This window comes from Vitis riparia, chromosome 4 (genome assembly GCF_004353265.1).
Source record: "Vitis riparia cultivar Riparia Gloire de Montpellier isolate 1030 chromosome 4, EGFV_Vit.rip_1.0, whole genome shotgun sequence".
Taxonomy (NCBI): domain Eukaryota; kingdom Viridiplantae; phylum Streptophyta; class Magnoliopsida; order Vitales; family Vitaceae; genus Vitis; species Vitis riparia.
The window spans coordinates 2989353-3001976 of record NC_048434.1 but is presented as its reverse complement, the minus strand read 5'-3'; the positions used below and the strand labels follow the sequence as shown (position 1 = coordinate 3001976).

The 12624-nt window shown below is 34.6% G+C and overlaps 1 protein-coding gene and 1 pseudogene across 1 annotated transcript; both read right to left on the bottom strand.

The window, feature by feature from the left end:
* Positions 1–1158: 1158 nt before the first annotated feature.
* On the bottom strand, positions 1159–5893 carry LOC117912438 (carotenoid 9,10(9',10')-cleavage dioxygenase 1-like). The gene is made up of 13 exons (XM_034827013.1): positions 5447–5893; positions 5166–5282; positions 4827–4929; positions 4137–4396; positions 3788–3967; positions 3606–3684; positions 3408–3489; positions 2689–2751; positions 2456–2594; positions 2000–2321; positions 1844–1908; positions 1551–1712; positions 1159–1450 (listed from the first exon to the last, which is right to left on the bottom strand). Exons 1-13 carry the CDS (start codon positions 5615–5617, stop codon positions 1334–1336), a joined length of 1860 nt encoding a protein of 619 aa, XP_034682904.1. The 5' UTR covers positions 5618–5893; the 3' UTR covers positions 1159–1333.
* A 1988-nt stretch (positions 5894–7881) lies between these two features.
* Positions 7882–11693, bottom strand: LOC117912697 (annotated as a pseudogene).
* Between the last annotated feature and the right edge of the window lie 931 nt (positions 11694–12624).

Sequence of the window (12624 nt, the reverse complement as noted above, 5' to 3'; positions counted from 1 at the left end):
TTCTTGAATTGAAACCGAGATATCATCAAAACCCAACATAAAAGAAAATTCATAAAAATAATGGAAAAGAAACCTGATCCTTCGTTCAACACCAACGCTCTAGTTAACTGAATCAATCGGATTCCACCGTGAATGTAGACATCGAGAAAATGAATTCCCAATTCTGAAAATGTAGAGCTTCTGAAGGAGAGTTTTCTCTGAAGCCTTTCAAACTAAATGAGAATGATTCATAAAGGTGGGTGACTATATATAATGCGCGTTAGTGACCGTTGAAAGGCGGTGCTCCAGAAAATTAAAAATTAAATATTACTATTTCCAAATCTAGTTTATAATTTATGATTACTTTTAAATTATCTAATAATTTTAATAATTTGTAATTAACTTAAAAATGAGTATGAAACTGGAATTTTTGAAAATTTTTCAATGGTTAGTGTTTGGTTAATAAAAAAAATGTTTCAATGGTATTTTTGATAATTTATTATATAATAAAAAAGTGATTTTTGAAACTAATTATTGAAATACTATTATACAATTATTCAATAATCATTTTAAGTAAATTTTTTATTTTCAATAATAATTTTCAAATATTTATAAAACACTATCTTTTTGAGTGAGGATAATGTCAAAGGATGTTTTATGCTTTTAGCTTTGTAAATGTTCTTTGATTATTATTTTTTTTCAAGACAAAAGAGATTTTATTTATACTATTTAACTAATACTTAATTTTGATTAAAGTAATGTTATTATTTTTTAACAAAAAAAAAAATACAAATTATAGATTTATTAAAATGTTAATATTTATATTTTATAATTTTTACTAAAATGTTATCATTCGTTTTTAACATTGTAAAATAAAATAAAACAAAGAATGTTCGTTTTTGACACTTGTGTCATGTTTCATACTCTACATTATTAGAACCTTTAAAGATGTAAAGATTTGTTCTAGAGTGAATTACAAGAGTCATCGTGATTTTATATATATATATATATATATATATATATATATATATATATATATATTAGCCTTCTCTTTTTTAATGTCGTGAGGGTTCATTGAATTAAAGCGAATAATATCCATATGAGACATAATTTGTCTATGTAGGCTTCTTGAACCCAAAAATGAAAAATGTGGTATTTTATCTATCTAATCCCACAATCTCATAGAACATGACGTCTTTAGTTGAATGAGAAAAGAAAAATACATATAAAAAAAGTAAAACAAAAATGAATCCACATTTATGTTAAATCAACATTTAGTTGAATGAGATACTTGTTCATTCAAAGATAAAACCAACTTGGGTTTACAATTTTAGGCATTAAAGATAACGTACATCTAAGCTTGTCTGGGCATTGGTATGAAGGTTCCATGAAAGCCATATGGCACCCTTTGAGGCAGTGTAATTTTTGCAACTGGCTTGCTGTCAAACTTTCTTGCATCAATTATATGAACCTGTGAAGGCAATACATTTCACAAAGTCTTAGATACATATAAGGGCACCTCTTCACGACAAAGAATAGGAAATCTTCGTACTAGATAGTGATATACTTACTTGAGATATGTTGGTATCTTCATTGTGAACAAAAGAGATGATCCAACCATCATCTTCTTCAACACCTCCCTGTTTTGGGACAAAGGCACTTCCACTGCAGAAGTTGTTTTCCTCAAATCTATGGTACTCCACCTTTATCAGCTGCCCCTTCTTTCCATCCCTCTGGTAAGTAACCATAGACAACATTACATAAATTTATCTACACATGAAAAGAGATGTAGAGAAAACAAAAAGAATTTTACTAGAGAGGTAAATGGAGATAAGGGATGTTTGATTCTGGAGGAGCTTCTTACTGCAGGTAGTGTCTTGTCTTGTTCTTCAAAGTACAATTTTGCTAGACCTCCATATTTGGCCATGCCTAATAAGAACAGCAATCTTAGGAAAAGTGGCTTGTGTAGTTAATTGTATTGAAAGCAAGATTCTAGAGATGATTCTAGTTACCAACTCACCGCAGCTTGAGCTTGCCATGGAATCTAGGACTTGGGTGTAACCATACTTGTGTTTAACACCTGTAAAATCTTCATTGATCATAGGAAATTCCATGGAGAAATCTGTCCCAGTGAGATTTCTCTCCTTAACCTCCCCAGTTTCCATGTTTAGTCTCCATTCATACACTTGAGCAAAAAGGAAACCCTCTTGTGTGAAACCATTAGAATTTTTGTTAGATATCTCTATAGGTTTAAATCCCATTGAAAACCACTCAAATTTATTTAGACCATGATCAGGGCCAGGTATGATGGATTCAAGAGCTCTACACCCCCTTACTACTACCTGTTTTTTGTTAGAGATAAAACCAAATTCAATGTCAGAGCCCATATCTTTTATGTTCGCAACCAGAAAAGATGAGAGCATAAAAGGGTAAGCCAATTAAAGGTCAATGATATTCTTCTTGTATTGTGGATTACCTCATTTCCGTCCTCAAAGCTATTGAGAATATGAAGTGTGCAATTTGCTTCTACATCAAACCACTTAACTGAATCTGCATTTCCATAACGAGGCATGACCCCAATCCTTGTATAGCCTTCCTTATCATACTTGATTAATCTACATATGAACATGGATACTCCATAAATTAGAAAATGCTTTGATTCAAGTTGGCTTTTTGAGAAGAATTTGCAGGTTTAGATAGTTTACTCACGGGCCTCCTGCAACTAGTCTGTTCATGTCTACTGTAAGAGGACAATCCATGATTACATTATACCTGATAAGCATTAAAAGAGAGACAAGATGCACTTAAAAATTATAGTAAGACAGAAAGAGAAAATGCTTTTAATAGTTCATATGTACTTGCTACACCTTCTCTTAGGTGCTTTTAATATATGTCCTCTTTTTGCCTATTAAATAAAAAAGAAGAGAGAAAAGAGAAAATGCACAACCACATTTTGAACATTCCACTTAGGAAACTGCTTCCCTGTAAGATTTAGAGAGCATCTTAGTCATCAAAAACATCCATCAAGGAATTAGAAGGGAAGTTTATACAGTTTTAAGAGATCAGTATAAACTCAAATTTGAGCTGTCATGGAAGCTGAAGCTTTTTTCAGTTGATAAATATGAATTCAAGGAGCAATGCCTCTGGGGCAAAAGGCTTTTCCCTTGAATGGATTGGTTGGAATAACCATGGAGTCCGAGAAGACGGGTTGGAACTGAATAAACTAGGAATGTGTACATCCTCAACCCAGGTTTTCAGGTGCTGAAATGGTTCGACAACCAGGTCAGAGAATTAAAACATTGAAGTCAACCATCAGGCCAGAAAAAACAGGGGTTATTATTGAAACACAACCACACAAGCAGCATATATATATACTAGTATTCACATAGTTCAACAAAAGGAGGATAAAAAAGACAATATAAACTTACTTCTGTGTAACTCCTATTTCATGGATTAGAGTAGCTCTATTAAACTTGAGGTCAACTTTATGAGATAGCATATTTCCATCCGCTGAAATTAGCAATTAAATGAAGCCCATTAACATGTCAATAATACTAATTAAACATGTCTTGGCGCTTGTAAATCTTGGACCAACACAAACATTACTGAATCAAATCTAAGTATACCAGAAATAACTCCTGCCACAATAAAAGGCTTCTGTCCATCCATCCCAATGGTAACTAGTTCCCCAGTTCCTGGAGCTTTCTGCATCATGCAAGAAAATAAATTATATATAAAAAATCAAAATCAAAATTCCTGAACTTAATCATGGACATTATTCTGTTTTGACTGTATATAAAGAAAGAACCTTTGGATGGCTAGTGAAAGGCCGATCCCAAGCTCCATTGACATCCCACTCCTCCAAGGTCTCCAGAGTAAATATGTCAATCTCTTGAGGCAGATGGTTCTCTGCGATTGCATAGAACTTCCCTGAATGCTCAAAAATACTTGTGCTGCTGACTTGTTTATTAACCATTCCAAATCTCAACTGGAAAATTAAAAGATATAAAAAGGGAATTGGCTTCAAGCATATGCTCAAGAATATTTCAATGTGCTACAGAAATCCAAAACTATTTAGCATTTCTCTAATATACGCCATTGTGAAGGGATGCATTATCATTAACTATCAAAAAGCTAAAGGGAAAATTTCACCTTACCATGTTCAAAAGATAAGCTGCTATGATAGCTGGAGAATCTCCTTCAATAGCAGGAAGGAAGGATGGCTTGTTTCTTTGTTTCTCCAGCTTGAATGTCTCTGACTCAACATATCTGTTTTTGTAGGAGATGATCCAATCTCCATGAGCATCCTTCATAAAATATATGGCATGAAGCATTCCTTCTCCTTCTACCCATATATGGCTTGATCTTCCAAAAATTGAAATGGTAGATTTTAGTCCTCCAAATAGAGGATTCGAACCTGCATTTACAATACATGAAGGCTCTGTCAGCAGACTTTAAGTAGTTTTTCATGCTAGTTATTAGACAAAATCAAGGAGCCCACATTTGGGTGTCCCAAAAAAGTCATCTAGCCACATTGCAGTGCTTAATTATCTTACATCACCTACTACTTTTTCCTTCCTTTTTAATTTGCAGGCCAACAATTGCAAACAGCAACCAAAACAAAACAATTTAACCCACAACACAATAAATAAAGGAAGATTCTACTTAGCAAAACTTATTGGAGACTAGCTATTGATGTTTATCCAGCTTTAGGATCGCATTTGAGATAAAAATTAGCAGCAGCTTTATAACTATGTACTGTGTAGTGAGATTTCTATAACCTAACTAATGTCTAAATGAAAGACTAGTATCATGGCATTAGAAACAAAGTAATACACACCAATTACCATTTCTTATGTAAACACCGGCTCGAAAATCTACTGGAATAATCCCTTCAATACAAACAACCTGAACAGCTTCTCCAATTTCTTCCACTGGTGCAAAGTTTTTCTGTAACATGTAATTTGATAAAGTGCTGATTAGAATGCATAGTGGAAGTCATAACCAAAATAACAATGGCATAATGAGATAAATAAGCCTGGGAAAACTTTATAGTTTCTATTGACATAATATTGAAAATCTATACTCCAATGCAGTGTCTAGAAGTATATCATAATTGTGATTGAAATAATTACTATCAAACTATAGAGATTTAGGTTACTGCAGAAGGAGTCTCTCAAACGTACCTGAGATGGGAGTAAGGGTTGACTGACAAATTGAAATGTAGAATCCACAAATGCATCCAACATTCTATTAGAAGTGTTTTTGAGGGTTTTTGCAATGTCAGTTCTCACTGATATTTTCTGCAGCTCATTCAAAAAGGCTTGTGAGGTGATGGGATCCCAATCAAGATAACAATTGTTTCAACCACTTTTAATCATGTCCATAAAAAATGACTAATGAAGAACAAATAAGAAACCCAACAGGCCTAGAAACTCCCATGAGTTTTCTAAGGATATCGACGTACCTTTACAGTAGAGGAGAGAAAGGTCTTGAGATGATCAAAGCTGTGAGAGATAGAATGATTATGAAAGAGCCCATTAGACAAATTCACTTGTAAAGCAAACGAAAAGGATGCCATCTCTGGATGAAGTCTTCTTCTTCTATTAGAAAATTCAAGCCCTTTGGTTTTTGCCATGATATTAGGGCATATTGGTCCCTCATATAGATTCTAGATGTCAATAGTACTAATTGTATTACACCAGAGAACCCCTGGAGGAGTCAGTCCCCTAATTTTTTTTATTGGAACCTAGTTTACCTCAAAAAGGTTCAGGACAAAACCATTTTTAGCAGTTCACGGGCCAAGACTGCATTGGAATATTCCTGCTTAGCTGAACTAACTCTGCTGAAGAAAGATATATTTGTAATACTTATCCTATTTCTCTTTGTTTAAATTTTACAAGAACCTCTTTGAATGCAATCACAGCCTGGTCTGGAACCCCAATAGAATAAGGGGAAAGAAAGAAAAATGATAAAAAGTGGATGAAAATCTGGATTAACCCAGCATCATTAAACCAAGCAAATCAAAGAAGTTTATTGATTTTCAATGACCCCATATAAAAGGAAAGATTCTTATGCAATAATAAAGCAAGAACACAACGCAAGGGTTTTTGTGGCTCACCCACTTTCTGACCACATCCATGGGCATATACCACCAACATTGAAGAACACAATCAATTAATGCTCTTGACCAAACTATAACAGTAAAACTATGAAACATTGTATATATAATTCAGAAACTTCGGCTGCTACAGCTATTGATTAAAGAATGGTAATTTGTAATGGCAGGCAGGTAGCATCACAGCCACACTGCACAACCCCTTAATGGTCATCCATTGATACAAGTGTTCCCAATATCCTATTTCTTCATTAACAATTCAATGGTGAGGATTGAAACCCTCTGTTTCTTTCATCCTTCCATAAAAATGGCACTATTTGAATACCCATCTTCTTCTTCTCCATGATTGCCTTTGGAAAGATACTGTTTTGAATCCTCCATTTTGTTTTCTTGGGTTGCTCCACTTTGTTGTCCCCTGAAAGCAACATTGTTTGATTTCTCCGGTCTTCCTCCCAGCAATAAAAACAATATAGCTTCCATACCAGTGGTTTGGGTTTCTGAAACTTATCAGTTTTGATTTGGTTCACAGTTAATTATGTGAGTATTTTCAATTTTGAATTACAAATTATTTTTAAAAATTGATAGATTTATTAAAAGATCTAAAAGCATTAATTCTTACTTCATTTGGATTGTGTGTTAAAGACTTAAAGTCATAAGTTAATTTAAACATTATGGTGATGGTTGAGGTCAAGTCTGGCCCGAACTACAACACAGCCCAAGTCCCCTTTGCATTCAACAACAATTTTTTTGTCTGATTTTGCTTAGCATACGAACCATTTCCACACACCCTAGTAGCCATCAAATCCTGACTCAAACAATAACCATGACTTCTAAAGCACCCCATGACTATCAGAGTGGCCTACGTTTGATACCCAAAAATTTTGAGAAAAAATTAAAAAAATGCAACAAAAAAAATTAAATAAAGAGGAAAAATAGAGAAAAAAAATGAAAAATAAATTTAAAGTTAATAAATTATTTTTATATTTTATTTCATAATTATTTTATTTATTTTAACTTTTATGCGCAAAGATTAAATAATTTTAATAACATATATATATATATATATATATATATATATATATTTTTCATGGTGAAGTTCCTTGAAACTCTTATGTAAATGTTTACGAACATATTTTTATCCTTAGTGTTTCTATGGTTTTCATCTATTTGATCGTCAAATATTTTATGAATATGATATTCACTTTCCCTGTAAATAGAAGTTTTTGTAAACTCTCAAAATTATTATCTAAGCTTTTTTCATTGATGACATCCAATTATATATTTTTAATAAATTAAATCATTTATGTTAGTATATAACCACTTCTCACTAATCACATCTAATCATTTAATTATTTAAATAAATTACAAATATTTACATATGTGATATGAAGTTTGCAAAAAATGAAGAGGGTCCTAAGCGTATCCTCACAAGATCGTGAAGCACTATGAGAACCAAATCACATGTGCCCATGACTCAGAAGTTTACAAAAGAGACAAGTGAGAGAAGGAGACAACATTAGAAAAATAAGACTATTTATTGCTTCAAATGGATAAGTACCCTATCAGATAACTCTCTTATCATAATGAGGTTGCATTAAATTAAGAATACCAATTAGTAGTATAGTAAGAATTTAGCGGATCTAAGCACTGCTCCAAGTTGGAAAATGGTCCGAGTGCACTCCAGTTAAGACTTCAGAGGAAGACAAAAGACGAGTAGATCCAAAAACACGCATAAAATACTGCATTATTATTAATTCATGTATGTATTGAACATGCATCCTGTCTCCTCTTCCCAGCTAGAAAACATCACTTGTGTGTCGACCACAGTCTGACCAACCAACCATGGCTCACCGTCGACGCCGGCACAGCTGGCGGAGTTGTTCCCATCTCAAGCGCAGCCACAACACGACAAGTCCAGTTGAAGACCACCACTAGTTAAATCACACTTAACAAGTTTAAACGTTAATATCAACCTCAATCCACTAGTTACCGTTGTAATTCAATCAATATCATCATTAGGAACACATGGGCTACAGTACAGTTGCAGCATTCAGCCACCATTCAGCAAAACTAAGATACAAATATGGATAAGAAAACCTTAAGAAAAGGAAAAAAATTGTTCTCAAATGGACCTATATTATTTTGGATAAGATACTTAAGGAGGATCATGCTAGGATAATGTACTTCTAAGCTTGGTTAGTAATCGGTACAAAAGTTCCGTGAAAGCCATAAGGCACCCTTTGTGGCAGTGTAATTTTCGCAATTGGCTCGCAGTTGAACTTGCTCGCATCAATTATATGAACCTGCAAAGAGGATTAGTGCATTTAACAAAGTCTTCTTAATCAAATCATAGAGAATATTCACGTTTACAGAGAATGGTATACAATGTGTATATATATATATATATATATATATGGGATATATGAGAGTTTTTAAGGTTAGAAAAGTATAGGATTCTCTTAACCTTATAAACATATTTTAAAGTTGTAAATACCCATTTGGGCCTAGAGCTTACAATATTTAAATGGTTGAGTGCGAGTCATTATAAATGATATCAAAACTAATCATTCACCTTGTTGTGGGAATTTATTTGACCTCACAATCTCATATGACATAATAATTTGTATTGGAGGGTGTTATTATGATTATACTATATAAAGATGGATTTTTCTTAACCTTGAAAACTCCTCTACGCATATATACTATATAAATATATTATGAACTTCTTTTAACCTTATAAATGATTTTTAAAGTGATGAGTGATCCTCAATGTATATATACTCACTTGAGATACGTAAGTGTTTTCATTGTGAACAAAAGAGACAATCCAACCATCATCCTCAACGCACGATCCAACTTTCAAGGCAAAAGCACTTCCAGTGCAGAAGCTGTTTTCCCCAGAGCTATGACACTTCACCTTCATCCTTTGTCCATTCTTCTTCTCCCCCTACTAAATATAAAAGGGCACAAATAAATATTGTTACATGAAGACAAAAACAAAGGGGGAAAAAAAGGGGTTTTGTAGAGATGGGGTATTAGATTGTGTTGTAGCTTTTTACCTTAGGGAGCATCGAGCCTTGTTCTTCAAAGAATAATTTTGCTATACCTCCATGCACATTTAGGCAGGCGTAATAAGAACACCAATTTAAGTTAACCATAAGGAAAATAATCTTGTAGAGATGATTCTTGTCACATACGTACCGCAGATGGAGCTCGCCATGGAATCTACGACATGGGCATAGCCATACTTGTGCTTAACGCCAGTATAATCTCTCCATTTATCAGAGGAAAGTCCATGCAGAAATCCATCCCAGTGAGATTTTTCTCCTTAACCTCTCCTGTCTCCATGTTTAATCTCCATTCATATACCCGAGTAAAAAGGTCCTCATCTTTTGCCAAACTAATTGAATTTTCATTGGGTTTATTTAGACCTGGATCAAGACCTGGTATGATGGAGTCGAGAGCCCTGCACCCCCTTATTACAACCTGTTCTTGGTTTATAAGTAAAAAAATCAAATTCAAACTTAAGAGGTCAACAAGAAAAGGTAGGATAAATATCAATGGTATAGCTATGGGTTTTTGGATTGCCTCATCACCGTCCTCAAAGCTATTGACAATGTGGAATGTACAATGAGATTCTACACTGAACCACCGGACTGAATCGGCATCACCATAACGAGGCATCACTCCAATCCTTGCATAGTCTCCCTTGTCATACTTGATCAACCTACATGTGAGCATGACTACCCCATAAATTAGGAAACCCTTGATGAATTTTAGCCGTTAGAGAGTTTCAGAAAATTTACATACTGGCCTCCCTTGTAAGGGGATAATCCATAATTACGTTATACCTGATAGCCATTATAAGAGAAAGGATGAGCTTAAAGAAATAGGAAGAAGAAAGAAAAAAGAAGGCCTATTCTACATGTTTGCCTGTTCCAGCTTGGGAAGTCCGGTAACAAAAAATACAAGCTCACCTCTGTGTAACCGCTATCCTATGGAGGAAAGTACCTCAATTGAACTTGAGATCTACCTTATGAGATAGTTTATTTCCATCCACTGAAACCAATTAAATTAAGCCCATTAGCGTATAAACTGTTAGTGATATATTGGCTCTTGCTGAAGCTTGGACTATCACAGATGTTATTGAATCAAATCTAGTCATTAATTGCACATAATATCTCGAATGAGAAGAAATTATCGCACGATCGCTCGAAGATGCAGCTGTCATCGGGGGGCAACAGAGGGGTAAATCCGCTGGCAAAGCAAAGACAGCTTGAGACTCTCCTTTGGAGAAGCAAGTTTAGGTCTTGCCTTGGTCTATTCAGGTTCGAAAGAGGTGAGGAAAGAAAGGAAGAAGTGCTGGTTCGAGTCAAGCTCGTGACAAGGCCTTTTTGGTCATGTCTCCAGAGTGAATATGTCAATCTATTGAGGCTGGTGGATCTCTGAGACAGCGTAGAACCTCCCCGAATGCTCAAAAATGCTTGTGTTGCTGAGTTTCTTACTAACCACGCCAAAAAGTGTAAGACAAAAGAAAATGGCTTACAGAACTCTCATATATATCAAAAGGCAATCCAAAACTTCTTACTGTTTCAGTAAGAAACATTCCACACTATGAAGTGCTAGCGTGATCCTTAATTATCTAAAATCTGAAGGGAAAATATCAGCTCTACCAGATTCAGAAGAACTACCGCTAAAATAGCTAGAGAATCTCCTTGAGCTGTAGGAAGGAAAGATGGTCTGTTTCTTTGTTTCTCTAGCTTGAAGGTCTCTGGGTCAACATATCTGTTTTTGTAGGAGATGGTCCAATCTCCATGATCTTCTTCTACCCACATATCGCTTGACCTTCCGAAAATTGAAAATGTCGATTTTAGACCTCCAAATAGAGGATTTGGACCTGCACTTACTTCAAAAGCTCCATTAGCAGACTCTTCGGATGCCCAGCTAAAGTTGAGTGAACTGAACAACTAGCCACATACCGTTTCTTATGTAAATACCCTCTGGATAGTCCTCTGGAATTCTCCCCTCAGACCAAACAACCTGGACAGCTTCTCCAATTTCGTCAACCGGGGCAAAGCTTTTCTGCCACATTCAATTTGATACAGTTTTATTAACATAGTGCCAATGATAACCAAAACAACAATTATATAATAATGAGACTGATATTGGTCTCTAATTATGCCAGGAATTAATCTCTTAGACATACCTGAGATGGGAATAACTGTTGATCAACAAATTGAAATACAGTCCACAAATGCATCCAACATTCTCCGGGAAGTGTTTCTGATGGTTTTGAAAATATCCACTCTCAATGACATTTTCTGCGACTCTTTCAAACAGGCTTCTGATATGATGAGATATCAACCAAATCAGTAATGGTTTTTTACCACTTCTAGTGATGTCCATCAAAAATTGACTAATGAAGAAAATATCAGAGAATGAGGAGATTAAGTACCTTCACAGTATCAGAGAGTGAGGTTTTGAGGTGTCCAAAGTTGTGAGAGATTGAGAGCTTATCGGCAGACCCATTTACTTGTAAAGCAAAACATGTAGATGCCATCTCTTGATGAACTCTTCTACTTCCAACTAAGGTATTTCCGTGATAGGTTGTGAAAATGATACTAGGCTATATATATATATATATGAGCAGGCCCATTTACTTGTAAAGTAAAACATGCAGATGTCGTCTCTTAACGAACTCTTTGTTGAAATTGTAATCACTTAAAGTCAAATTAGAATAATCTTAGGAATTTGCTAAATATTAGGAATGGTTATTTATTTAAGTTTCCTATATTAATTGGGACTCTTAGTCTGATAAGAATTGGAGTCCTAGTACAAGTATGATTAGTTTATTATAAATATATTTATTATTATTTTGAAAAGAATAACGTAATAAATTTTAATTTTACAAAAAATTATCAATGCCCAATTGTGTGGGCTCCAACAATTGGTATCGAAGCCAAAAAATCATAGAATGTGAAATGCCAAATTAGAGCTAGAATACCCAAGAATATGCAGAATCGCAAGAAATTTGCAATAGCTTTGTTAGGAATTTTAAGGCTGATCCAAACTATGGTAATCACCCTAGAGGGGGGGGGGGTAAATAGGGTGATGGTCTCTTTTCCACAAATTTAAACTATACAAAAATAAGAGATAATTATATGCAAATATATAATAAACAAAATAAACACAATTGCATATAATTTAAAAGAGTTAGGGAAGAGAGAGTGCAAACACGAGAGTTTATAGTGGTTCGGCACTTCCTTGCCTACGTCCACTCTCCTCAACCTCCTAACCGAGTGAAGGTTCCACTATCTTGAAGCTTCAACCAAGCTTCCAATCTCTTTACAATTGGATTATGGTTCCAATTCACCCTCTTGGACTTTTGGCTCCAAGCACCCTTTACACTTCTCAAGAGTTATCCCACTCTTGAACAACCTCTCAAGTGATACCCCTCACTTGAGAAAATTCCTCTCAAAGATATACAAAGATTAATCTCACAAAAATCCTAGTAATAGAACTTTAGG

Bases quoted from the DNA above. Each gene is read 5' to 3' on its own strand.
- LOC117912438 (XM_034827013.1), bottom strand. From the start codon at position 5,617: ATGGCAAAAACCAAAGGGCTTGAATTTTCTAATAGAAGAAGAAGACTT. The intron at 3,490-3,605 runs GTATACTTAGAT...TGCTAATTTCAG, and splicing joins TGTGGCAGGAGTTATTTCTG to CGGATGGAAATATGCTATCT. The intron at 1,451-1,550 runs GTAAGTATATCA...TTGCCTTCACAG, and splicing joins AAGATACCAACATATCTCAA to GTTCATATAATTGATGCAAG.